General features: G+C 43.5%; 2 protein-coding genes and 2 long non-coding RNA genes across 8 annotated transcripts in view; 2 read left to right on the top strand and 2 right to left on the bottom strand.

Annotated features, from left to right (window-relative positions):
• Positions 1-1,368, top strand: part of MDH1B (malate dehydrogenase 1B) — a 31,031-nt gene extending 29,663 nt beyond the window's left edge. For 4 of the 5 annotated variants that reach the window (XR_011528880.1, XM_070581783.1, XM_070581784.1 and 1 more), the window contains one exon: positions 628-1,368. Coding sequence is in view for 3 of the 5 variants with exons in the window: in XM_070581783.1 (XP_070437884.1) it covers positions 628-680 (53 nt within the window). In the remaining 2 variants the exon portion in view is untranslated. The remainder of the gene's footprint in view (positions 1-627) is intronic. The other variant, XR_011528878.1, reaches the window with a different exon arrangement.
• A 12,509-nt stretch (positions 1,369-13,877) lies between these two features.
• LOC139076858 (uncharacterized) lies at positions 13,878-17,861 on the bottom strand. The gene is made up of 3 exons (XR_011528875.1): positions 16,127-17,861; positions 15,096-15,515; positions 13,878-14,313 (listed from the first exon to the last, which is right to left on the bottom strand). It is a non-coding gene; the product is annotated as an uncharacterized lncRNA (long non-coding RNA).
• A 2,687-nt stretch (positions 17,862-20,548) lies between these two features.
• DYTN (dystrotelin) overlaps positions 20,549-27,830 on the top strand; it is a 56,943-nt gene continuing 49,661 nt past the window's right edge. Inside the window, exons 1-4 of the mRNA XM_070579469.1 lie at positions 20,549-20,609; positions 22,988-23,035; positions 23,178-23,252; positions 26,159-26,360. Of these exons, the coding sequence (XP_070435570.1) occupies positions 20,549-20,609; positions 22,988-23,035; positions 23,178-23,252; positions 26,159-26,360 (386 nt within the window). The remainder of the gene's footprint in view (positions 20,610-22,987; positions 23,036-23,177; positions 23,253-26,158; positions 26,361-27,830) is intronic.
• On the bottom strand, positions 24,620-25,078 carry LOC139076857 (uncharacterized). Its single transcript, XR_011528874.1, has 2 exons — positions 24,909-25,078; positions 24,620-24,827 (listed from the first exon to the last, which is right to left on the bottom strand). It is a non-coding gene; the product is annotated as an uncharacterized lncRNA (long non-coding RNA).

The following is a 27,830-nucleotide window of genomic DNA, read 5'->3' as shown; positions in this document are numbered from 1 at the left end:
ACAAGGCCTATTACAGTGACAACCGAATCTTCCCTAAGAATAAGTAAAGAAATGAAGTCCAGATTTTCAAATATGTAGCTGAGTTGTCACGATATTTTATGAAAGCAAGGCTGATGTAGATTTCTCTGTGGTTGGCTAACCAAGATGCTAACCCATGCCTGCACACATGCATTTAAATGTTTAATAGAATGAACAAATCCATTGCACCTTCCATTCTGAAAACGGACAGTCTGAAAATGGACATCGTGAGAGTGGGGCTAACCAAGGGGAGTTAGCTTCTGTGCGTGGCGTGGAAGCAGGACCAGAAGGAAAGGGAGCTGACAGTATAGCGGCCGACAGAATTCAGAAGGAGGAGCACAGGCGCCAGGGGAGGCTGCACACAGAACCAGACTGAGGTCAGGAAAGAGGCCCGCATGCAACTTCGCTCTATGAAAATGTCTTGATGGTCTGTGGTTTCACTTCCCTCCAAGAATCGCTCTCACACTGCACCCCCCGCTTGTGAACTGGAGTGCACACAGGAGCCCAGGAGACAGAGGAAGAGGGGAGCAGAAGAAAAGCTAATAGAAATGTAAGTTCCTAGTGCATTGTTGAAATAGTTACATCTTTTTCCTTTTCTTCCTTTTACAGATTCTGAAGGCAAAAGTGTGGAACAGCAACAGATCACCCTAGACCAACTATAAAATTATTTGGTAGTGTAATTAAATACAGGAAGACCCATGAGTGTCTGTACTTAAGGAAGAACAATTTGAAAGATTTACTTCAGTCTTAGATCAGATTATGCTACACAATTAAACAACAGTGACAACACACACAGAAAGTCAACGTGCAATCACCTGTTACCTGGATCCACTCATATGTTTGCTTTGACTGCATTTTACCATACATTGTTTGATGTCAGTTGCTGTTTTTCCAACTACATTAAAATGCAGTTGTCAGTCATGGCCTCCTGGCCTATGCATCCTCCTGAGAGAGCCTCTTCCTCCTGCAGCACACCTGAGGCATGGGCCCAGGTGGCCTGACCTCCTTGGCCTCCACTGATTGGGCCAGAGTAGACACACCTTACTCAAGGAGAACCAGTCAGGTTTTCTCTTGCTCTCCCAAAACGTCTGAACTGAGAAAGTGGGTGAGTAAGTTGGTGTCGGAGTGATGGTGATGGCAGTGAGCTGGCGAAGGCACGGGTCTCCTGTGAGGTCTGCAGGGCTGTCCAGGCTCACCGCCCTTGCGAGACGTGGCTGCTGCTGCTCTCCCTGGGGTTTGCTTGGTGTAACTATCTTTACAATAAATCACTCTTTCACTTTAGCTTAGAGTGAATAGGTTCTAGGTCTTGACACCAGCTGTGGCCTGAATAAACTGAATTTTGAAAGAAAAGCATATTTTTACCATGTAATTGGATTGTTTAAGTAAAAATTACAGTCTTTTATTAAAGCAGTAGTAGTCAAACCAATACGCTCATGTTTTCAAGCTAATAGGACCCTCTACAAATGCCAATTAGGAACTTTTGACAGCCCAGCAGTCCTGTTAAAAACTGCTGATATCTGTAGTTTTAAATAGCTTTCTCTGTAGTTTTAAATAGCTCTAAAGTACAAATGACTTTCTGAAAATCCAGGGAATTTCAGATGCTTCTTCATTGCTTCTATGCCATCGTGAGTCAAAACCATGACTAACTTGTGCTTGTTTCCAAATTCAGCACGTCACTTGATATGGTGACGAAAACCTAATGTCTGTCTGTCTGAAGGACTTTGGGTGAGGTTTGGTGCCCTAAACCTACCGTTCCCCTGCCTCTCCTCGTGGGGCCCTCAGCCGGAGGAGTGACCACAAAGAACCGTCACTGGTGGGACGTGGCCTGGTGCTCTGTGCAGAGCTGGGCGCGGCGGCTGCCCTCAGCCTGCAGAGCCTCTTCATGGCAACACTGAGCTAGATCGGAAAACGTGACTCAGACCAAGAAGCCCAAGCAAGGCCTCCCGTTCCGTCCCCTGAATCAGGCGTGCCAGTCACTCGTCAGCAGGGACCAGGGAGGAAAGGTGGCACAGAGAATACCGCGTGAACATGCACCGCCTTTCAAGGCCGCGGCCCCGCCCCTTAGCGATAGTCCCCCCAGCGCTGTGGGTCCTGACGGATCAGGTATCAGCCGCAGCTCTAGTGGGCGGGCGTCCAGGAAAGGGCTAGAGAGGGAGGGGGCAGTTTCTCCTCTTTAAGGACGCTGTGGGAACATTCAGCCCACCCCAGCAGGCTGTCCTTTCCAGCATGAATATGAACCATCATAGGTTTGCACCGCCCTAGGAGCACTGGGATGCTAGGACGGCCCTCACAGGAGGACAGGACAAGCTGATCTTAATCACTGCACCCACAACCACACATTTGTCCCCAGTTATGATAAGGTATGAAATTACACCAGGAGGAAGGTGTTAGTGTTCGCCATTTATTTAGAAATAATGACGGTGCCATTTCAGAAAGATCTCTCAGAGAGGCTTCTGTTCTGTTTGTCTTCAACAATGCACAGCTCTCACAGGAGCCTGAAGCACATAATTGACTAACTTGGGAAAGCTCAGGCTGGGCTTCCCATTAAAGTAATTTTAATGTGAGGTTATTAAAAATACTTCCTCTGTGTTATTAGGACTGTCGTGGTAAAGGCTGAGGGAGGAATATTCAGGAGAAAATGTAATAATTACTCAGAGGAAGGCATTCTGTGAATCGTCGTTACTCTCTCGGTCATGGAAGTAAGGCTAAGTGTGTCCATCCTTGTAACGGGAGCCGGCGCTGCTAGCCCAGGACTCCCTACAGCCTTGTCCCCATTCACGTGATTAACAGACCTCTGATCTGTTGGGCTGGTCCAGGGGCCCAAGCCTAGGGCATGGTAGCACTAACCCTTGGTAGATTTAATCTAGTCCTATGTGCCACTGATTGGTCTAGGAGCAGTCGTGTGACCGAGTGTTGAACAATGATGCATAAGGAGAAGTCTTCTGAAGGTGTGCCGGGGAGGGGCGGAGGGAGACAGACAGACTGAATGAACCGTGTGCAAGGAGAAAGCACTTAGGTTCCACCTACCTCCTTCCTGCTAAAATGCTGTCCTACCTGGATGGACGGAATGCTTGCAGCATGGGCAGCCATTCTGGGGCCCTGATGAGAGACATCACCAGCAGGGTGCCACCAGGGGGGTGGCTTTGTGGAAAGATAGAAAAAGCCAGGCACCTGGGCCTGAGGCCTCGATGAATCCCAAGAGGCTCTGAACCAACTCTGGACCAACTTCAAAATTTCTGCCAAATAAATCATAAATAACTTTATGATTTAAGCCCCTGTGAGTTGTGGGTTCTGTTAGTTAGAGCCCATGAATATATGCTTTTATATACGACAATTTATGCTGACAGCCAGCAGCTGGACAACGTGACAGAGAACTGTCTTCCAATTTCTCATTGTTCCCTGGTAGTCTAGTGGTTGGGTTTCGGTGCTCTCTCTCAGTTTCTTATTGTTATTTGTTTTAGACAGATGAATAAGAAATATATTTGGATAATGTATACAATTGACTTCTACTCAGCCAGGCTCAAAAACCTGTATTGACACCTATATTTTTAATATTCTCCCCAATTCCAATTAGTGAATGCCATCAGCCTAGTTCAGTCCTAGGCTGGTGGTTTCCAACATTAGCGTGAATCAGGATCATCTCTTAAAACAGATTTCTGGACCCCCTCTCCAGAGTTTCTGATTCGGTGGGTCGTAGGCAGGGCCTGAGAATTTGCATTCTTAACAAGTCCTCAGGTGACACTGACGGCTGCTGGTCTGGGGACCATGCTTTGACACCCACTGCCCTAGCCTGAGGGCAGTCGTCTCCTAAGTCAGCCATCTCCCTTTGCCCACGCCTATACCCCAGATACTTTAGTCTGAATTTCACTTTCTGACCACAAGATTCCTCTCCATACTTACCAGTAAATTGTTTTAGGACTTCTTAATGCCATCCAAACTGGTCCACCCCAATCCCGTGAGCCTTGGGTTTGCTGCCTCCTGCCTTTGCACATACCATTTGCCCTGCCTAGAGTGTCTTTGAACTTTATCTCATTGAATCCTCTTTAGGTCTGGCACAGTGGGGTGGCCACCTTCCCTCCCTGGCCAAATTATTCTTTCTTTCTTTTGATTTCAGAGAGAAGAACATTATGGGACTCCAATAGAAGAAGTAGCTTAAAGAGTGTTTTTCCTCCCTCTACCCCCTACCAGGTGTGCGTGGGAGATGATGTCATCTATAACCTTCATTTGCTCCTTTGCTAGCCTTAATGTAAGCATCTTTAACTCTGAAGTGTTCTGTCCCGGGGCTGAATGCTTACTCATTCTGCAGAGGATGCAGAAAGGTCACCACGCTTACAGCTAAGCCACTGGAAGCAAATCTGGTGACCCTCCCAAGAGAAAGCCCCTGCTCTGCCCTCATGTTAATTTCTTCTGGGCAGAAATTATGACTCACAGAGGTATCTAGTCACAACTTTCTCACTTCACTGGTACAGAGAAGCATGATTTCTATACAAAGGGGCTGTAAGCAGGGGTCCTGCAGAGGACACAGTCTCCTCCCTTTTTGTAGTTATGCTTCCCATCTCTGAGAAGGCAGCCACAAACCCAGGTGGGTCTTGCTCGAGAACCAAAACGCAGTGGCCACACTCAAGTAATGCCATCAAATCAAGTTTACATTCACAGCCCCCAAAAGTTACCTGGATTGAAAAGTCCCGTGATGAGCTCTCAATCCTTGTGCTGCCTTAACCTATGAGTTTGACGTGGTTGATCATTTCCTTCTCTCTGATACACTTTCTTCACTTGTCTTACACCAGGGCACAACTCTCCCATGGTTTTCCTGTTTGTTTGATAAACAGATGTTGACCATGCCTTGTGAAGACAATGAGAGATGGAGAGGACTTGGTTAAATGGCCTTTGCTAGGTTCCTCCCTGTCTTTCACACCTAGTTTATATTATACTATAGTTATCTTCTACTATAGATTTAGTATAGCTCCTTCCTGGGACAAGCCTTCTATCTTAAATTATTTTAAGCAGTTATGGGGAAAGTCAAAGTTTCTTCCTGAGACTTTCATTCTTAAAAAGTAATCAAGCCAAAGAGACACGTTTTGGGGTAGCAAATTCTGATCCCCCACACTGGTTCCTCCTCTTGTCTCCTCTTAATGTTGGAGTGCCCTAAGGACCTGTCCTTGGTTATCTTCTCTATCTACACATATGTTAATGATCCCATCCAGTCCCATGGCTTTACACACCATCTATATGTAGGCAACTCCCAAATTTACATCTCTAGGTGGTCATCTCTTCCAAACGTCACACTCCTCTATCCTACTTGAGATTTCCACTTAAATGGCTAATAGGCAAATAAATTAACAAGTCTCAAATTTGTCTTTTAATTCCAACATCTCCCACCCCAAATCTGCTCCTCCCACAGAATCTCAATAAAGGAGAATTTCATCTTTCCATTTGCTCAAACTAAAACCCTTGGAGTCATCCTTGACTTCTCTTTCTCCAATATTAACACCTAATCTCTTAGGAAATCCTGTTGGCTCTACTTTTAAAATATTCTTATGGATTTGCCAGAAACCAATCTCCACCATCACCACTGTGGGCCAAGCGCCACCATCTGCCTTGTGGATTATTGCAGAGCCTCCTAACTGGTCTCCCTTCTTCTGTCCTTGACCTCCTACAGATTGTTCTCAGGGTTATAGTCAAAGTGATGCTTTCTTTAAATGTGACAGATTGTACCTCATCTATTTTCAAAAGCCTGTAGAGGCTCTCAGTTTACTTCAGGGTAGAAGCCAAGGTCCTTACAGTGGCCTGAAAGGCCCTGTGTTGTCTGTTCTCACCCCTGCCTTTGCACCCCTCTGATCTCCTTTCCTGCACTCTCCCCCAGGCTCATCCCATCTGCTCTGGCCACACTAACCTCCTGGCTTATCTTACATCTGCCAGGGACTCTCCCACCTCCGAGTCTCTACCTGGAACACTTTCTCTAAATGGTACTTGGCTAACACCTTCAGTTTCTTCAAGTCTTTGCTCAAGTCTCACTTTCTTAATGAAGCCTACACGTACCATGCTATTGAAGGGGAGCAAAATAGGCCATCCCAAAATATGCCTTTTTGGCATATTGATTTTTTTGAGCTGGTTATTTTAAAGAAACAGCAGACACAGGTGAATCTCTGAAAGCTAAGTAGAAGTTACCCTTCCGTGGGAGACATTTACGTTTATAAGGGAAATCTCCATTTGTAAGGGTGTTCTCCATTCTGTACCAGGAAGAGGATGATTCTAAATCTCAAGAAACTGTTATCAACAGAGAAAGCAAAGATTTAAATTTACATAACAACCTTACCCTTGTTTACTGTGCTTTTCCTAGCCACCTCCCATAAACTGGCCTATCTCTCACCCCTAACATCTTTTGTCTTTAGCTGGGGATGTTATTTAAGGTGGTGGCCCAGGCTGTTTCAGGGAGTTACTCAGTTTTCCTGGGTCTCTCCCGTGTATACAGGAGGTATACATGTTATTAGACTTGTTTGTTTTTCTCCTGTTAACCTGTTTTTTCTGACAGGGGGTCTCAGCTGTCGACACAATCCATGACCAACCTATAAATCAAAATTGGGGTGAGTTTGTTATGAACCAAAGTGAGGATTATAACCCAGGAAGGCCTTAGAAGGTGTTCCAGAGAAGCCCGAGTTTTGGTACAGTCTTATATCTTTTTAGAACAAAGAAGATACATTAAACACACCCAGGATACATTTTCAGGGAGGTATTCAGTTGCAGGTTAGCAGGTGAATGTGACCATGATGCCAGGAAAGGGACTAATCCGGGCCTTACCAATAGGACGTTACCAATAGGGTGTTACCAATAGGGCGTAAGAGGGGAAGGAAGCATTCTTTATCTCGAGAGAGATTCCTTACTTTACTGGATAAGCAGATGTACAATGTATGTTTGATGGGCCGTAAGTCAGGCTTTCTAGTTCAAGCCTAATCAGTTTTGAACTCGAATGTTACTCCATATACCTCAATATGTGACAATCTCTTGTCACAGCCAAGAAACTTAGAAGGGTAGCAGGAAATTATTTTCCTTCCCCGACACTATTTAACAGTGCAGTCTGCCCCTCTCAGCAATCTCAAACCCCTTGTCTTGCTCTGCTTTTTGTTTTATTCCATAGCTCTTACAAAAGTCTAACCTTATTATTGTTTGTTCATATAATATGCTTATTATATTGCCCATCTCCCACACTAGAATGGCAGGGATCTCCATCTGGTCTCTGATGTTTTCTGAGCACCTAGAACAATGTCTGACACACGGTTGTAATCAATACATGCTTTCGACCCCTTTCTTCTAATTCTGATAATACTCATTACTAATTCTTGAAGTATAAAAGAAAAGGAAAACCAGCAAGTCTCCAAGGAGGTGAGAAGGTTATCTCCTAGGGTGATGGCACCTTGACAAAACCCGCCACCCAAGCCTGCGCTCCATCTCTGCAGGTTAGACGTGGAGTTTGCAGGCATCACTAACGATCCTCACACAACAAAGCCAACACGACTACTGATAGAACAAGAATGCCAATTTGTAAATCTTAAATATAAAATAGAGCTACCAAGAGGACCAGATGTCCACAGCCCTAACTGAGCATTCACCTGTGCGAGCTACATGGAGACACAGGTTATAATCAGAAGGCTGGAGTCAGAGCAAGGAGAAGTATTTAGATGATTTTGGAATCAGACAACCTCAGACTCTAATTCTAATTAAGTTTTGTCTCCACAATAAATCCATATACACCACAGACTGGTTGAGATCATGGACAGGGCACTCTCTCTCAGATTCATTCATTCAACACATTTCTTGAGTGCTTTATCATGGGTCACGCAGTGTGGGAAGCAAGCACTGAAGATACAGGATGTAACTCTGCTCCCAATCCCAATGAGTGGGGGTCCCCCCGCCCCCACCAACAAGCAATTCTCTGACACTAGCTGGGTGTCCTATGTAGGGGAGGAAGATGATTACTCTACCCTCCAGGTGTTTCTGGCTGGTCTGGGAATTAAATTGACATGAAACAGAGTAACAGGAGAAAAATCAAAGTTTAATAACATGTATACATGGGAGAAACCCAGGAAAGCTGAGTAACTCACCAGAATGGCCAAAGCCGCCACCTTAAATACCATTTTCAGCTAAAGGACAAAGGAGGATGTTGAGAGTAGTGGTTTGAGACTTCAAGGGGGAGGAAGGCAATTTACATGGAGATGGAAATGCAAATGGACCAACTGTAGACAATGTGACCTGAGAGACTCATTTGACCCTACATTACAGTTACCTTATGGCATTAGCTCCTTCCTGGAACAGGCCCTTCTATTTTAAATTCTTTCAGGCAGTTGAGGGGGAGGTCAGAGTTTCTTTCAGAGTCTTTTGTTCTTAAAAGTAATCAAGCCAAAGAGACACATTTTGGAGTGGCCAATTCTGATCCCGCACACCTATAATTCAACTCAATTCTGACACTATCTGCTTAGAAATAGGGTCGGATCCCACAGGTTAAGGACTCAGTCTTACAAGACCGCCCTCCACTTCAGACACCAATCCAAAGGCCGGTTGTCACCTGTGCTTCTGACTGGCTGGCTATAGATCAGAGGTTCCCACAACCCGCTCCTTGGGTTCAGTTAACATGCTACAGCGGCACATGGAACTCAGGTGAACATTTTACTTACTAGATTACCAGTTTATTATAAAAGCATATAACTCAGGAGCCAGATGGAAGAGATGCATAGGGCAGGGTATGGAGAAAGGGCGCAGAGCTTCACGCCCTCTCCAACACTGCACTCCCCCCAAATCTCCAGAAGTTCACCCACCCAGACGCTCTCTGAACCCCACCCTTTTGGGTTTTCAAGGAGGCCTCATTGCATAGAAATGACGGATTAAATCACTGACCACTGGTGATTGATTCAACCTCCAGCCCCTCACCCCTCCCTGGAGGTCGGAGACTCCAGCTCTCTAATCACAGGGTTGGTTCCCCTGGCAACCAGCTCCCATCCTTCAAGTGCTTCCGAAAGTCACCTCATTAACACCACAAAAGACACTTCATCACTTAGGAAATTTCCAGAGTTTTAAGAGCTTTGTGCCTGAAGGGGGACAAAGGCCAAATATATACTTATTATAATCACAATATGGCACAGGGACAAGAGGAAAGAGCTGAGGGGAGCAGAACACCCACCCCAGAACATAGCACTTTGGCACGTGGATCATTTAGAGCTGAAGATAATCGGGGTCTGGCAGACTCAAGAAGAGCTTTCTGCCTTCTCCTTAACTGCCTAAAAGAATTTAGATGATAGGGCATTTGAACCAGGAAGACAGCTATTACCAAAAACAACTGATATCTTGAAATCCGAAAGACTCATCTGCTGGAGTCTGCCGGCGGGGCAAACGTCGGTTCACCAAACGGGTGCTCCTCTCGTTTTCCTGCGAACTATCTTCCTCCCCTTTGAGACCCAAGACCCCACTCGTTTGTCCTCAGTTCAGATGACATCTCAGCCTCAATTGCCTGACTGCCGGAGAGTTTCATGTCTTCTGGGGTTCTCCTATGTACGAAATTTGCTTTTCTCCTGTTAATCTGTTTTATGTCAATTTAGTTATTAGGCCAGCCCGAGAATCTAGGCAGGAAGAAGGGAAAAGTTTTCCGCCACACGGAGCTCTTGTTCCTGCCTTTGAGGAGCTTGCATCCTAGGAGAGAAGACAAATAATAAACCAGTAAACATAGAAAGAGCCCAGATGACCACAGGCTGTGCTGATAGTGATGAATAAGATGGAGGGGTGTGCTGAAGCTCCTTCAGAGAGGGTCGTCATGGAAGACTTCGGTGAAGCCTGAAGGAGGCGTTTGTGTCCTTTGGTCAATATCTCCCCTTTTCCTCCACCCCAGCCTCTGGTAAACCCTGTCTACGCTCTGTTACTTTGAAGTCAACTTTTTTTTCTTTTTCCTTTGATATAATTCCACATGTAAGTGAGATGATGTGATATTTGTCTTTCTGTGTCTGGCTTCTTCTGTCACCGACTAACTGCCTTGAGTAACTCAAAGGAGATTTCAAAAGCACTTAACTGTTTCTCAAAGTTATGTTAAGAGATGCAATCACTGAGCCCCAGATCCAGCCCAAACCCCACCGCAAGAGCAACACCTGTGCAGACGGGCTGAGATTTGTCCAAAAGTTACCTTTGCTTCATGTTAATGCTGAGATCTCTGCCCTAGGAGGACCTTAGACCTTATTATGGTAACATGCAATGTATGTGAGAGCATGTTTTCAAACTGCACCTGCACAAGCGAAGACCCACCTCTCCATGTGATGACAAAACTTCCCTTTTGAATATTCATTCCCTATCCGAAATAAAGGCACCTGTTTCCCTTGCTCGGGGAGCCACAGCTTTGGAAGTGACTCCCTGTGGTCTCCTTTATTTGCTGCAAATAAATTTTACTTTGTGTGACAACTACTTCTGGTGAAGGCTTTGATTTCAACTCACCAAGAAGAAAACCCACTTTGGTTCAGTAACAATTTCAATTAGCATAATATCCTCCAGATTCATCCACATTGTAGCATATGAGATGATTTCCTTCTTTTTCAAGGCTGAATGATATTTCCTTGTCTGTATATACCACATTTTCTTTATCCATCCCTCCACTGATGAACACTTAGGTTGTTTCCATATCTTGGCTACAGTGAATAATGCTGCAATGAACATAGGATCGCAGATATCTCTCAGAGATACTTATTTTATTTCCTTTGGATTCAAAAGTGGCTTCCCTGGATCACATGGTAGCGGTATTTTTAATCTTTTGAGGAATCTCCATATTGTTTTCCATAATGGCAGTACATATTTACATTCCCACCAGCAGAGTACAAAGGTTCCCTTTTCTTGAATCAATTTTTGTAACTTAATTTTCCCTGAAATTGTTTATCAGGTATGTAAACATGTATATAAAATTATCCTGTGATTTATATGAAAGACTATCTACACATTTTAGAGTGTGATGTGTTAAGGCTCTTCTTTCTCTCTTGGGAGTTAAGAGTTTTCACACGTATGTGTACATAGCTATCAGATAGAGAGTTAACAGAACACTGGCTGCCTCAAAAAGCAGTGCCCAAGCATAAGAAGGCACAGTCACTCAGCTCCTGGTTGGTGTGGGGCCTGTATGTCCAAACCAGGGCAAGTCATCATTGTGTAGGAAGATGTAACCCTCTTGCCACCTGCTTCCTCAAGGTGGGCTGCTCTGTTTCAGAAGGTAAAGACACTGTCAACTGTAAGTCATGATTTACAGAAACTACTACCATACTAGCAAAAAATGCCCTCCTCTCAGTTGTCAATGATGCTGTAAAATTGCAATAACTGGTTTTGATTTATAACCCAAAGCATTCCATGAAAAAAAGAAAAGAAAAAGTGTTGACATAACCAAGTTTATCTGAGCTTGAACCAGGAGTTGCAATGGTAACTAAAAACTTCCAGTCAACAGAAGTAGGCAAAACCAGAACAGTCCTGGGATCTTTTATCTCAGCCCACCCAAAACCAACCAGGCTGAGAGCTCAGGGCTATCAATTGCCCATTTGCTTAAAGTACCTTCCAGCTTACCCTAATTCATCCTCATGTACTTGAACATTTGTCAATTCAATTACATCATTTTGACTGGAACGTCAGGCAACTTCTTATTTTTTTGCTACCAAAATTCTTGATCCACATGGTTAATCAACGCCGGAGATCTACTGTAGTCTCCACCTGGCAGCCCTCAGGGGGACATTCCACCCTCCCTCTGTTGCCAGGACCTCAGATACTATGATATGTTTTGATGCAGATATAATGGAATAGAAAACTTCTAAATATGCTTTCAACTTTGTCTACAGCACTCAAACCGATATAGATTTCATGTGAGACAGACTTCTCTCTTCCTACAGTTTTATCTGTTCCTGAAAACTCAGCATCATTTCAAGGAGAAAAGCAAGTAACAGTTGTTTCCCGTCCACTTGATCCAATTCTTGCCCCATGGCTCATCAGTTTCCTTTTTTTTTTCTTTTCTTTCTCCCCCAGTAAATAGTTATATGTTCTAGTTGTGGGTCCCTGTAGTTGTGGCATGTGGGACGCCGCCTCAGCATGGCCTGACGAGCGGTGCCATGTCCACACCCAGGATCCGAACCAGCAAAACCCTGGACCACAGAAGCAGAGCGTGTGAACCCAACCACTCTGCCACAGGGCCAGCCCCTCAATTTCCATTTTTTTTAAATGTCCCAAGTTTTTCTTTTTAAGAAACCAGCAGTGAGATACTAATACTTTTCAAAAAGAAAGGCTATCCTTGGATATACTTTTCAAAGCTGATCTTTATTATAGGACATTCTGGAGTGAATTAGTAATCACTTAGCACAGTAACTGTTTTAAGAGTGTTGATTGGGACCATGGGCTCCCAGACGTGCTGTCTCTCCAGGCACTGCTCGTGGGGTAACATGCCTGAGCTTTGACTTCTAACCCTATCGAAAGACACATGAAAACCGGCTCCCTACCTCCTTAGCAGCCTGAAGACATTAGCGGTAAAGTTCTAATATATTTGATTCATGTGACATCGTTTATTTATAAAACTCTGTTAGGATTACAACAGGTTTATTTTTAACCCAAACTTCTTAAAAGATAAAGACACTTTCAGATCACACTTAAAACTGAAGAGGAAGTATGCATGTGTAATAAATTATTATTATCCTTTTGAAGACTTGACTTGTATTTGGTGTCTTTTAAAAATGTGTAGCTGTAGCTCTGTATTTGTAAAAGAATTAATGAAATGAATTAGATTCCATTCCTAGGTCGCTGCCATCTGGGATGGTTAGTAAGGTGGTGGTCACCTGGCTTGTGGATCTCTTCTTACTGCTTCCTCGTTTCTGTAGTAACCCCCGCTCTCCACAGCACCCAGAAGATGTTTTACGTGCCTCTCCTACACACGAAATTAATACGGAAATAGCTCCTTGAAACAGAGACGTAAGAGTGGCCCTAAATTATTCAAGATCTTTATTACTAATGAATGCATTGCTGTGAGCCCTTAAAAACCGTGCAATCTCAACATCTCTGTTTTGCACGCAATTGCTCGGCAGTCTGAACAAGACCTCAGCTCTCCATAGGAATCCACATCTGGAAATCTGTTATTACTCAGCTTTTCCCTCTTCCAAAGCTGCTGAGTAATTTATACAGAATCTTTAACTAAAATGCTTCTCCAAGGAAACTAAGACAGGTAAGGACCTGCTTGGAGGCAGAGAGAGCACATCTCCAGCTGTACTGTTGACGGGACCCGGGCTGGAACCTTCCGCTCCTAGGTGGGGACTTCAGGAAGAGCTCAGGGAGTTGCCACACTGAGAAGGACTCTAACCTCATTTCCTTGCTACGACTTTTCAAAACAAGTCTTACCTGAACATATTTGGAGCCTTCCTAGTTTTGGCAAATCCGGGATTATCACCACTGATATCATATTTTTAAAGAACTTTTAAGTTTTGCTTTAGTTTCTCTCTTTGTAAAATATCTGCCCAAATAATTTGTGCCTTAATTAATTCATTTATTAGAAGGGGAAAAGTACTATTTACATTTAATTATCATGTAACTTTTTAAAACAGTTTTCAACAGTTCATGTTAAGAAATATCTTTTTCTTAGAATTCTATATGATTTTCTTATAGTATAACCCATTCTTTTCGTTGACAATGAATAGAGAGAGAGAGTTTGAACAATAGTTGCAACATGAAACAACAGGTAGTTAATTGACAACTCTCTTAAAATAAAATATTAACTGAATTCTATGTTTACACACATATGTATACATATTTATGATATATACATGTATACATATGTGTGATAGGTACATACATATTTATGTGATAGGTGTTTAAATGGATAGCATTTGTCAGAAATTTAATATGTAGAATTATTTGGCATAATGATATTACAAATTTAAGCATTGAGAGTTTCAAATTTTGTCCTTCAACATTCAAGTAAATTGACATTTTCTTGAAGGAGAATCCAGTCCATTCTTAAAATTATAATTCCTCAAAAGTTCTGGGCGTCTGCACTGTCAGTTTCAGGTGCTGGGGTCAGTTTCTGGGACAGAGTTCTAAGTCCCCAGAAACTCTGCTCCCACGTTCCTCATTTCTGTTCTCCCAAGAGATTTCAGTCTCTGCGATCACCTGGGACTCATTGAGCCACAGGTGAAATGGCTGTTTAGGGCCCGTTTGCGCCCCACCCCGCTCATCCACCACAGAACCTTCTGCTTAAGGGATTGGTTCATTTCCAGCGACGAGGACCCTCTTGCTATCTGCCATTCCGAGAAATTCCTGAAATGGACCCAGATAAACAAGGTGAGTAATATTGTCAAGGTTCTGAGCACAGTTTGTAAACAAAAAATTAGGCACAGATGTTGCATTTTCAGACTTCTGAGTTGCAGACGAGCAGACAGTTGGCAAATTTCTAGCGGAAGAAGAAACTATTGAATGATTAAAAAGACTCTCTCTCTTCTAAACAGAAATTCATAATGTACTGAAGAGTGTGTGGTCTGTTGTCTTCAAAGCACCAAAAATAAGATAACAAAATACTTGGTCTCAATGTAATTACATTTTAAATTGCTATTCAAACACAAAAACTGGCTATCTTATTTTCATATAGCTTCATCCTTTACTATTAAAATGACATCACAGTAGATATTTTAATGTCAGGAGTGAGTTCGCAGGACTCTGTGGGCCCAAAGTTGGGAGAAAGCTCTCACAACTGTCACTGTATGAATATTTGATGAATGCGTGTGGAAACCGAACCCCCTTTCTTCCAGCGCCTCTGAGTGCCGTGGGGGCCAGACTGGCTTGTGACACTTACTGCTGGGTCCATTGCAGCCTTACTCCCCTCGTTAAAATCTACATTAACTTTACTTGTTTTGTATAAAATTCTGTAATATCTCAAGTTATTTACCTAAACAACATTACTAATGATTCAAATTATCTTTGGGTCTCCCAAATTTGGGCCCTTATATTAATAAGCTTAACACAAAGCAGTAGATAATCCACTCAAAGCCCAATTTTCTCTCCCTAAAAGAATGTTTCTCAAATTCAGTGTGCCTCAGAATCACCTGCAGGGTTTGTTGAACTGCTGGGCTCCGGCTCCAGAGTGTGTGACTCAGAGGGTCTGGGCTGGGGTCTGGGCTGGGGTCTATGATGCGTTTATAGCAAGTTCCCAGGTGAAGCTGATGCTGCCCACCCAGGACCACCCTTTGAGGACCACTGACCTAAAATACCTAGTTCTGGATTATCAAACTAGATGATGGGCAGTTGAAAGAGATTATTACATTCATCTCAGTTCTTATAGAACGTTGATTTGGCTAAGCAAAAATAAGAATCATTTAAAGCAAAACACGTTTCCCGGTCAAATTGCTGCCACGAACGAGATCACATGTAGCTTGTAGTATTATTTCTTTAAGCATCTGAAACTACTTCGTTCATAGCTTCGGGCCAGATACATCCAGCAATTTCTTCCTTTCTTGAATATTCCCCTGCCAGCAAAAAAAAAAAAAAAAAAAAATGAAGCCTGGAGGAAGCAGGGCTGGTGGTGAATCACCTGGGATCCCGTTCACTTTCCGCGTGGCACTAGCACAGCCTGCCATGTTGCGCTGCACAGCTTCATCAGTTGACGCTGCAAAACACAACTTGACAGCAGTGTGGTGGGCCAGATGGCCAAGCAGCTACGGAGGCACTCTCCCACCCCGAGCAGCATCTGGGAGCCACAGACTCCAGGGTTTGCCGATGCTCTCCGCTCATCTGGTGCATCTGAGAGGAAGCAGGGCACAAGACCTGGCCAGTTTCCAGGAGGAAAAAAATGTTGGGCACTACATTTTCATGAATTATTTCCACATTATTATGGCCACTTTGTTTCCTCCTCCAGACTTAGGCAGAGGTGTGACTACTACCATACGCTAACATTGGACTCATCTGAAAACTAAGCATGTTTAAAACCTAAGAAGATATTCAATAACAAAAGATTTAGAGCAAATTATAGGTTCTTTGATATGGTTGCACCTGTTCAAAAAAGAGAAAAAAGGATGTGGAGAGTGCTTAAACAAGATCGCTTGTTTTGATTACATTTTTAGGCACAGCCCAAGCTCACCTGAGGTAAGTGTCTTTGACTCAGGACCCTATCTTGACCACTGAACCACCAGATGCTCAGGGAGAGGCCTGTGGTGTGCTCCAACTCCTCCATGATGCGTCCAACCTGGTTCAGCACCATCATCCCCCTGGTGGTTTAGCACGGTGCCTGGCACTCGATGTCCACATGCGTAGCAGCTAGGACTTTACCCCACACAACACTCGAGGGCAACAAACATCATCTTCCAAACCAAAATCAAGCCATTGTAGCTTGGCTGGTAATGTAGACTGAGTTAAGTTTGGGAAGGAGCCATCCCTCAGAGGCAGACAGAAGCCTCTGAGGTCTTTATCCTGAATATCTGACCTGAAGAACCCCTGTGGCCACAACTTGCTGTGCTCTTTGCCTTTGCCTTTGGGATTCCCTTGAAGACATGGGACTCCATGTCAAGACTGGACACAGATATCCTTGCCAGATCTTGGGTTTGGTATCCCTGGCTGACACATGTAGCCATTCCCTCCACTAGGGAACTGCTAGTAAAGACAGTTACTGGAAACAGCCCCAGACAGGCCCCTCCCCTCTTCCTATCGAGACATCAGCCTCTCCCCTCATCCAGGAAAAAGAGGGAGCCATAGCCAGAACATTGATGTCAAGATTGATTCCAAAGGTAAGGGGGATTCCAGCATGTATGTAGGGGTCAGGGAGGAGGAGCCAGTGGAGAAGAAGAGGTTGGGGGTGATCCAGGTAGATCTGACGTAACAAGTACCCTTCAGAGAGAAACCGTCCCTCGGGACACCAGCATCCATTCGCCTTGCCTCTGGGGGACCAGTGCACCTGTTCTGCTTTGGAAGAACACCTTCTCCTTTAGTCCAGGAAATGCCAGTAGTGCTGATTCCCAGTCTTCCATTTCGAAGGGTGGCGTTAGTTCTCTGACGGTCCTTCCACACCAAGGCCTGTGGGGCATTGACTTCAGGGTGGCCCCTTAAACACGAAGAAGTGTTAAATCTCCCGAAGGAGTAAAAAGAGCTTACACCTGGGGACGCACACAGGCATGGACGTGGAAACACTGCCTTTTCCTTCTTTAAATTCCCCCACTGCTGCAAGAACAAGAAAGAAATTACTACCACGATAATTATCCTGCCACATATGAGTGAATCAGAAAGATCCACAGAACGGTCCCCAGTCTGGTTTGCTTAGGGCCTGCCTGGGGAAGGCTGCAGGGCTGGCTGTGTTTCTGGTCACAAACGCTCTTGAGCACAAACCGCTTACTCCCAATTGCCTGAGTTTTATGGTAATCGGCTGACATTAAATATGAAAATAGTTATATTTCTCTCAAGGCTTCTTCCCTTCAGCATGAGAAATACAAGTCAGTGCTGGGCTCGAAGCTTGCTCGCATGTGGAACTTTGCCTTCAAGTGAGTGTGACGGGTGTAAATGCTATGCGATTGAAATTGGTTATCACAGGATATAGTGGAGTTGCACAGTTGCTTGGCAGGTCCTTCCAAAGTTGTGTCTGGTTTCCTCTTTCACTCCCTGCTGTAACTAGTCCAAATCTTCACCACTCCCCAAGTTTCCTACCCCACCACCTCCTCCGGACTCTAAGGGGGTGAAATTGTCCCCAACGTTATAAGGAAAACAGAAGCCTGCAGACGCGCACTCTTCCCACTGTCACGTTCTTTAATTCTTCCTCTCAGGGAACAAGGGACGGGCTGCTGCCAAAGCTGGTCCTCTCACCCGTGACCCTTCCCCATCCACTGTCTACCTCAGCTCAAAGAGGCTTTATTACCTCATATAATTAGTTACCCAAGGGAGGACTAGCTAGCCCTGGCCCAACAATGTCACTAGGATGTGGTTTCTCTCCCCTCAGCATTCTCTAAACCTGAGCTGTCCATTTGGCAGCTCTTGAAATACAGTTAGTCCAAATTGAGTTGTGCTAAGAAGACATGGAGTTTCGAAGACTTAATAAGAATAGAAAAGATCTCATTAATAATTTTTATATTGGTTTCATGTTAAACAACAATAGTTTCATATATTGGATTAAATAAAATACATTCTAAAAATTAATTTCATCAGCTTCTTACTTTTCAAAAGGTAGCTGCTAGAAACCTAAGAAGACATGTTTTCTTCACATCACAGTTCTTCTTTGGACAGTGATACCCTAAAAAGCCCCGCGGCTACTCCCCCTCAGCTGGGGAGCCTCTTTAAGCTTCTCCTTTTCTTCTCCATGGGCAACCCTCTAGCTCGAGTCCAGCACTCCCATGTCTGACCTGATGCCTTTCGCCTGGATTGTGCTTGGTCATCCAGGTGTCAGAAGGACCCCTTGACCAATACGTCTGCCTAGACTCTCAGGTCACCTCAGCTCCAGCATCTGCGCCCCAAGGACCCTTCTCTCCAGCTCTGTCTCTTCCAAGCGCAGGCGTCTGAGGCCAAATCCGGGAGCCAGACTCCTGGCTGCCCAAGGGTCTGAGAGGAAGTTCCAGCTGCCTGCTTGACACCTCCACCCAGAAGTCTTACAGGAACCGCAGGCTCGCTGTGTTAAAAACCAGCTCCTATTCCAGCTTCATGCCCAACTTCTTCTTCCCATTGTTTTCACCACCTTGGTCTCCCTCCCACATTCAGCCAGCCACCAATTCCTGCCAATTTTGCCCAGCAAGTTATGTCGTATATCTGTCCCCATTGCCATTCTTATCTTTCTCACATTATAGGAGGTGAACTCTGAAATCCCTCCCATAGTGTGCCCCTGCCCCCAGAAAAGCACCGTTAGGAGTTTGATATATAACCTTCCTCACTGTGTGTATTGTGTTATTTTTTGCTATTGTTTTTCATTATTACTGTTATTTACAAAAATAGGATCATACTAAATGGTAGACATATTGCCATGGTTTTGTAATCATGCTTTAAAATGCGTTTCGACCTCAAGATTGCCAAAAATTTTTCCATATTTTCTCAGTATTCTTGTCTTAATAATTAATAATTCATGTTAAACTCCAGTACATCTGATGTCATTTTTGTATATGATATGGACTAGAGTACCTATGTTACATTTTCCAAATGGTTCTTCATTCAGTGGCCATGACACTATTTTATTTAACAATCTGTAATTTCCTCATTTAGTTAAAATGTCATCTTTGTCATGCACTAAAATTCTGTATATACATACATCAGTGTCTGACTTTGTTCTGTTCCACTCTCTATTTATTCCTGAAATAAGCCCCCATTGCATTTATTTTCACAGATTACTTTTATTATCAGTTTGTCAGGTTTAAGAAAAGCAGTTGGAATTTTGATTAGAATTGCTTTAAACGAAGACTCCTTTGCAGTAGAATTCACATCTTTACAATATTGAACATTCCTATCCAGGAATATCCAGGAATGGAGGAAATAGATTTCTCCATTTATTCACATTATCTTTAATGTCTGTCAGTAAAGTTTTATAAGGTCTTGTGCATTGATTGTTTCATTTACTTTAGGCACTTTATAGATGTTTAAAAATTACCCATTCTAACTGATTATTGTTGGTATGAAGCAGTAGGGTTCCTGGACCAAAAGCACCAGCCCGACCTGGGGTTAGAGGTCCCGAGGACCCTCCAGACTATGGGGCGAGGCCCAGCTATCTGTGTTTTAATGGCCCCTGAGGGAAATCAGCTGCAAGCTAGAGTTTGAAAACCCCTGGCATGAGGGAAGTTATTGATTCTCAAACAGTTATCCTAACCCCAGCCAACCTGCAGATTATCCTGAATTATCCAGCTGGATAGGCACCCAGATCATCTGTAAATCTCTTCCTTTCTAATACGTCCTCATATTTTTATTTATTTTTGTAGATTAGAATTCCAAAATAGGAACAGCAATTTCAATTCCATTAGTGTGTGCCAGCTCCAATGGACTGACACTGACTTCCTAGGAAGCTGTCTTGACAAGGGCTGTCAAGAAGACCCTGCCTTGTCTGCCACAACGCAGGGGACAGTTGTGGCCTCTATGCCTTGTGCTTTATTTCTCTGCTTCAGGCTGGTGTTGGATCACAGTGGACAATGGGGGGGCTCTTGATTTTTTTCCTGACTTTAACAAGGATGTCTTTTTTAATATATCAATTAACTGTTGAGCAATTTTTAAATTCCTGAAATAAATCTTCCTATATCATGAAATATTACTCTTTAATATATTCTTGAAAATGTTTGCTAATATTTTATGTAGTATCTTTGCTTTAATCCTGAAAGAGATCGTCTTTTAAAAATGTATACCTGACTTAGATGGTATTTAGATGAGACTTCAGACTTTTGAGTTGATGCTGGAACAGGCCCGTGTTCAAGGATGTTCCTTAGCCGATTATACCAGCCTCTTCCGAGTCTCAACTCAGGATTTTCTGTTTCCCTCCCCGAAGCCCCAGTGCATGGTTGTATGTCCTTGTTGTGAGTCCTTCTAGTTCTTCTATGTGAGCTGCCGACACGGTATGGCTACTGACAGACGGGCAGTGTGGTTCTGCAACCAGGAAACGAACCCGGGCCGCTCAGGTGTGAGAGCGCCACTTTAACCACTAGGCCACCAGGGCTGGCTCTCCACTCAGAACTTACCTGCTTTTTCTCAGTAACAATAATACTTTCAATAAAACACTATCAGGTTTTAGTATTGCACTTCTACTTGCCTCCTAAAATGAATTTGGAACTTCTCTGAGTTTGTCCAGTTTTCAGAAGAGTTGAGTGACAGGGATTCCCCTGATCCTTGAAAATTTAAAGGAATTCACCTGCAAAACTCTCTCTCCCTATGGCTGTTTATCTTTGATGACTGTTTTTCCTTTTTAAAAAATATGTAGTGATTAGTCTTTCATACTTGTTTAGTATATTTTCATCATTTCTATTTTCTGTTTTGTTTCCAAATCTGTTGGCACGAAATTGTACATAGCTTTTTTTCTATTTTAAAATTAATTCTATATCTATAAATATAAATCCTTTCTCATTTCTAATGTTTCATATTTTGTGTTTTTCTTCTTCCCTTAAGCTTGCCAGATGTTTATTTCATTTGCTTTTCTTTCCAAAAAGTCAGTTCTTATTTCCATTTTCCAGTTCACTGCTATTCTCATTTTACAGCCTAATTAATTAAGTTTGGCATTGATGTTCAATAATTCTTCCCTCATTTTTTAGCCCCTAAATAGTGTTTAATTTCTATTTTGATTTCTCCCTTGACCACATGCCATTTAGAAGAAATTTAAAACATTTTTCACAATGGTAAATATCTTTTATCTTTTTATTCATTATTTCTAGTTTTATTGCATTATGGGTCAGAGAACACAGCCTGTAATTTTCCTACTTTTTTTGAAATTCATTAAATTTTCCTTGAGGATGAATCACGATCAATCTTATCTTCTGGACCTGAATCATTGAAATAAGTTCTTGCTTTGGTCTTGCCCATAATCCATTCTTTACAACCACTGGGGTGAGTTCCGTAAAGTGTCTGCAGTCCCTGAGGCCAGTGAGAGGACACAGGCTCCTTAGTGAACTCACACCCACCTCGCCTACCCTCTGTGCCCGACTCTCTCACACGTTCCAGCCACATGGAGCTCCTCCATCCTCATACCCTGGTGCCTCGGCACATGCAGAAGTCTCCCCTAGACTTGTCATGTCATTCCCCCAAACCCTTCATCCCACTGAATCCCCTGCAAGCTCCGTAATTCTCCCTCAGGAGACAGCTCTCACTGCCCCTCCCCTGAGAAGTCTGCCTGCTTTCCTCCGTCTGCAGCCCTATTCAGAACATGGGTCTCGTCCCCTCCTTGACATTGAGAACTCCTGATTCACTGCAATGTCTTCAGTCCCCAGCACAGTTCCTGCGATCTACTGGGCACTCCAGTCGTGGGCGTGTGTTTGTGTGTGTGGCAAATTAATGAGTAAATTAATAAATAGGAATAGCTATTTTATGATAACTTCTCTAGAAGCAAGGCCTGGCACATAGTAGAAACCCAAGAGATATTTCCTAAATTTGTAATTTTGAGAATTTTAAGTCTCGATAAGATAAAGCTTATAAGCTTAGTGGTCAAAGGCGTTCTTTCAGGTTTTACTTTTTCTGGACATGAGGACTGACCATTTCAGTCAGGCAACAAAAAGCTCTGCTGTGAGATTGCTACACGTCTTTTAAACTAGATGAAAATCAAATTTGGAGGATCGATAGAACAAGTTTAAATTGTAGATCTTCGGTGGAAGTAAGATAGATAACTGCCTGTATTTTCTTATTTAAATCATGCAAATACCTTACAAGGAATGTGTTATAGTCCCTATTTATCTGATCAATAAACTGAAGATCAAAAAGGAAACTAATTTCTCCAAAGGAGGAAGGGCGGAACAGAACGAGGCGTGACTCCAGATCACAGGTGCTTGGAAACGCCGGCCGCTGCTGCAGGGACGCTGGTGGCGGCCGTCAGAAGAAGGTGTCTTAATCGTTCTTTTCTGATTATAAAAACAACACGTGCTTTTTATTGAAAATTTAGGTAATATCAACAGGTAGAAAAAAAATAACTATAAACACTAAGAATTCAAGCGCTCAGAGACACCCACTGTTAACAATTGGGTGAATGCCGCCAGAAATTAAGCTGCACAGGTGGGGACTTTTGTGTTTTGTTAACTGCTACATTTCAAGGGTCTGGCAACGTGCCAGGGCCATCTAGTAAGAGCTCAATAAATATTTGCTAAACAGATGAATGGATAGATAGCTTTTGAGTCGTTTCATATACACACAAATGCATATGTGCACATGTGCCTAGAATGTATTAACAAAATGGAGTTTACATTCCACATGTAGTTTTCTATTCTGTTTCATAAGGCCGTTTCCTTCTTATATAAAACGTGGACAGATTCGTGAAGGACTACTCCTTAGTTTGGTGGCCTCAGAGGGTGCTCTCCAGGGTCACCTGCAGCCCAGGAGGCTGTGGCCCATGATCGTTTGTTCCCAGGTAGGAGAGAGAGCTCTACCCCTTGATTTCCTCACCCGCAAAATAAGGTGGGGGTGCACTGCCTCTAGGATTCCCTTCCAGGGTGTGGGCTGTATCCAAGGAGATGGCCCTGTATCCACGATATCCCATGTTTTCTTTCCAGATGCTCTTCAGAGGACTGAGAATTCCATTTATAGAACAGCCTTCAAACTGCGATCGGTGCAAACTCTCTGCCAGTGTAAGTACAGCTTCCTGAAACACTTGAAATAATCTGATCCTGATGTGTGATGTAAAATTCACAAAGCAAGCAGGAACTCCCCATGGGAGTGACAGCGGACTCCACAAGGCTGGATCTGGGCATTTACTCCAATTTCAACAGAGAGCATGGGGTGGGAGGGTCACCATGTGTGTTCAACTCCCATGTAGCTTCTCCAACTGACAAGAGAAAATGACTTGTGGATGAGGATTTTGATTTTTTAAAAGTTTTTCTTACTTGGTTTCTGGAAATTTTTTTTGGTTTCCTTTTCAGGATACCAATATTGACACAAAATAAAATTACAAAATAAGTTAGTATAGAATCTGTGCTTGTAGACTCAAGTATGAAATTTAAAATTCCTTCTACTACATAAGATTTGCATTTTGAAGTTGTACCGCTTATCTCTTTTTGAACATGCAAAAATAGGTTCAGATGAATAAACCTTGAGCCATAAATTTTAAAACTATCTCAAGAATTCCCTGATATCTGCTCTTTTGCATTGTTTATATCTGATTGACTGCTACAGTTTTCTTTTCCTATGTAGGCAAAATAAGGTAAAATACAGCAAAAATGTTTATCCTGTAAAAATTCTCCAAAATGAAATATCTTGGATCCTAGCTGTGAAAAACAACAGGCCTTCAGCATATCTAAAGTTATTGATGTCTAACTTCCATACTGCATTAAAAAAAATCACTTCTTGTGAAATGATTTATGACATTTATCGTACCAGACCTAAAAGAAGCTGTTATAGATGACATTTCTCCTGAAGATTGACTTTTTTAATATTTTTGCCTTCTGCCTAATAAGTTATATAGACCACTAACTTTCTTTTTTTAAATTATTTTATTTTTTTAATTTAATTTAATTTTTTGAGGAAGATTAGCCCTGAGCTAACATCTGCTGCCAATCCCCCTCTTTTTGCTGAGGAAGACTGGCCCTGAGCTAACATCTGTGCCCATCTTCCTCTACTTTATATGTGGGATGCCTATCACAGCATGGCTTGCCAAGTGGTGCCATGTCCAAACCGGGGGTCCAAACCGGCGAACCGGGGCCGCTGAAGCAGAACGTGCGCACTTAACCGCTGCGCCACTGGGCTGGCCCCTAGACTAGTATCTTTCAAACTGTGCTTCACAAAGTGTGCACGGTATGAAGTGGGGCAGGAAAGGGATCAAAAGCTGGGAAGAAGAGGTAAAAGCAAGCCAGAAAACCCCAAAGACGGTCCCCTCAACCAGGACAACTCCGCCTCCCTGTTTCCCACTCTGCATTTTTGCATAAGGGTCCTTTGAAGAAGGGATTCTTGGCTTTAAAAAAAGAGTTTTTAAAAAAATCACTGATGTAGACGAATAAACTCACTTTTAGCCCATTTATTATTCCAGAGATCAACCAAAGGCAGAATATGCTCACTAAAAGTTTTCCCGCACTGATGCCATCTTTCTGGAGAACGTCTCCCTGAGAGGAGGCTGGCAGGCGCTGTCGGTGGCGCCTTCCATCACTAGCGCCTGGGTGCGTTCAAACAGTGTAATTTGAGGATGCACGTTTTCAAACTTCTTCTTATCCCTGGCATCAGAAACAGTGCATGTAAATAACACTCGTGGGAAATATTAAGAATACACAAAATCAGTAGTTGAAAAGTTCTACCTAGCAAAGATAGCCAAACAAGAATTTGAAAGCAAAAACTCCAGACGCTGAGATAAAGCTCCAGGCGCAGGGTCTGGAGAGCGTCGCCGCACAAACGCCGCGGTGAGATTAACGGACACCACCGTTATCTGTTTTGCTGCAACACGGAGCTCTCGGCGGAAGACAGGAACGTCCACGCACAGCACGCCAGGCCGAGGGATGCGTTTGCGATCGAGTGACGATAAACGTTTGCCCCCTCCGCCACCTGCAGCCAGGTTTTTATTAAAGTCACATCCTGAAAACCTTAGACTCTCCCCTTAAAAGCAGTACCGGAGAACAAATAAAAATTTTTATTATACTTGCTAGATTTCTTATCTGTGAGGTTGATTTAGGAAGTAGAGAGAAGCCAGGGTTTTATCATTTCACGGACTGAAGCATTTTAAACGCCAGCAGCTCTTGGTGCCGCTGACATCCTCCTCTCTCGGATGGTGCAAGTGGTGTTTATTAATTTTGCCTGTCATCCTCTGTCTGCAAGAAACCATAGGGTTAGTTCTAGTTCATTCTTCTTCTGTTCATTGCCTTGTAAAATTTTTAGGAGAAGGTGATAAAAAATACATAAGAAATTAACCATTATTTTTTGTAAGCAACTTTGGTTTTATTAGGTGCCTTGCCTAGACAACAATACTGATGGAACCAAGATGAAAATTAAATATTACCGAGGCAAGGGTGGGACGTAACGGGTCTGCTGATTCAGCAGCTCTCTTATAAAGATCACTGGGTTTTTAGGTCAGGCAACTGCATTTTAACCCACAATATTCCTTCTGAAGCTCAGCTGCTGACAAAAAAGATGGTGTTTGAATATGAAAGGAAAGTTTGCTCAATCCGCTTAATAACGAGCACACAAATGCTTTTCCCGACCCCTCACCACAGTGTCCTAACTTTCTTGGAAGCTATTTTTCAAGTTTCTCACTTCCTTCCCTTTCAACTTCATTCTGTAGAGCCACATCCTCAAGGTTATGCTGGGAATAATGTAATAACCACACTTTACTAACAGATGTACTTTTCCAAAATCAAATAGACTGTCACAAGAGTAACGCCTGAACCGTGCACAAGAGATGTGTATCCAAGTTGTGGCCATCTCTAATGCCCTTTAGAGAAAATAGCTGCCATAACAAAACAGTCTTCATTAAACCCTAGGTGACATGAGCTTTGTTCGAAGCCTTTTATTCCCATCAGAAAATAAGACTCAGTTCTGCGTTTGCTTCCTGCAGTGGACTTGGTTCACAGTTCTCTGATTCGGCATGTCCTACTACGGCAATGCTTCTGGGAAGCAAGAGAGAGCCCCTTCTCTGTGCAGCAGCTTCTTCAGACCCTCCAGGAGCTGTTTCGGAGAGTCAGTGTGGAAAACCCAGGCCAGGTGCATCCCAGAGCTTCGGAGCTCACCCTGAGCCTTCTCACAGCCCTGTACGACAGGTGAGCGTGTGGTGGTCACGCTGTGACCTCAAGGCCGGTGTTGAGTCACCTCTGGTCCCTGACCATGTGTATTGTCTAATAGTGGCTTAAGGTTTGATACGTAAGAAGGCTTGTTTTCCACAAATGTATTACTCATTCGGGAGGGGAATGGAGAAGTACATGTTTATGAGCTTCATTAATATAAATGACCCGTGGATAGCAAAAAGGGGGAAAAAATCCACATTACTTATCTCTCACAGAAACTGCCTTCCACTCTAGAGCAGCGTGCTCATCTTTCGCTGGGGCGATTGTAGATCTGTCCATAAGAAAAATGACACTTTTCTCCGGAGGCCCTGGAAACTTCCTTCTTTGCTCATTTCTGTGTAACCAATTATCAGTCTTTGTTTTGTTTCTCAGGTGGAGTAAGGGTGAATAACCTGTGCATGGTTGGCTAACCTGTTGTCTTAGTCTGTTTGGGCTGCTGCAACACAAACACCATGGACTGGGGCATTAAACAACGCACATTTATTTCTCACAGTTCTGGAGGCTGGAAGTCTAAGGTCAAGGCGCTGGCAGATTTGGTGTCTGGTGGGGACAAGCTTCCTGGTTCACAGAGGAGCCTCTTCTCCCTGTGTCCTCACATGGCAGGAGGGTTGAGGGAGCTCTCCAGGGTCTCTTTTGTGAGAGCGCTAATCCCATTCATGACGCTCCATCCTTAGGACCTAATCACCTCCCAAAGGCCCCACCTCCAAATCCCGTCAGATTGGGGGTTAGGTTTCAACATATGACTTTCCAGGGGGACACACACATTTAGTCCATTGCAGCTGCAAGCCAGTTTAAACCCTGTCAAAGGCTTGGTTATGCATGCCCAGGAATCAGTGGTGTGAGTGAGTGTGTGTGTCTGTGTGTGTGTTTCTCTGGCTCTGGGGTTTACCGTTCTTCCGTCCCACTTCATTGTGTTTCCTTTATGTGGTCTTGACCCAGTAGGCCTCATCCTTTAGAATGGACTTTTTAAAGGTCATAGTAAACATAAAACATTTAGAAAGCACAGAAAAAGAGTAAAGAAGAAGAAACATCACCCAAAAATCTGCCTTCCAGAGGCAAGCACAGTTTAACTGTCTGGCAAATTCCTTACAGGATTTACTTTTCTAGTTTATTATTATTTTTTTATTGAACAAAAAATATATAAACATGTTCTCAAGTTGTTTTTTCATAATTCCAGCCTCCTTCAGCATAAAGCTTTTGAGAGTCGTTTCTAACATCAGTGCCCGCCGCTAGCAATCCTCCTGCCCTTGATATGCTGCTCTGTAGGTTTGGGAACGCACAGCCAGTGGTTGAAGGATGATTAGGCCCCAGTGAGGGCCCGTGAACTGGCGGATTTTTTCACATAAATGTGTGCTCCTTTTGTCTGCCTTCTAGTCCTCGTCTCTGTTGTTTGGTCTCAGACACGTGAGTCCTGAGGGAGTGAGGCTCCTCCTCCTTGAAGACAGG

The sequence above is a fragment of the Equus przewalskii genome, chromosome 17 (assembly GCF_037783145.1).
Source record: "Equus przewalskii isolate Varuska chromosome 17, EquPr2, whole genome shotgun sequence".
Taxonomy (NCBI): domain Eukaryota; kingdom Metazoa; phylum Chordata; class Mammalia; order Perissodactyla; family Equidae; genus Equus; species Equus przewalskii.
This window is presented reverse-complemented; position numbering and strand designations above follow the sequence as displayed.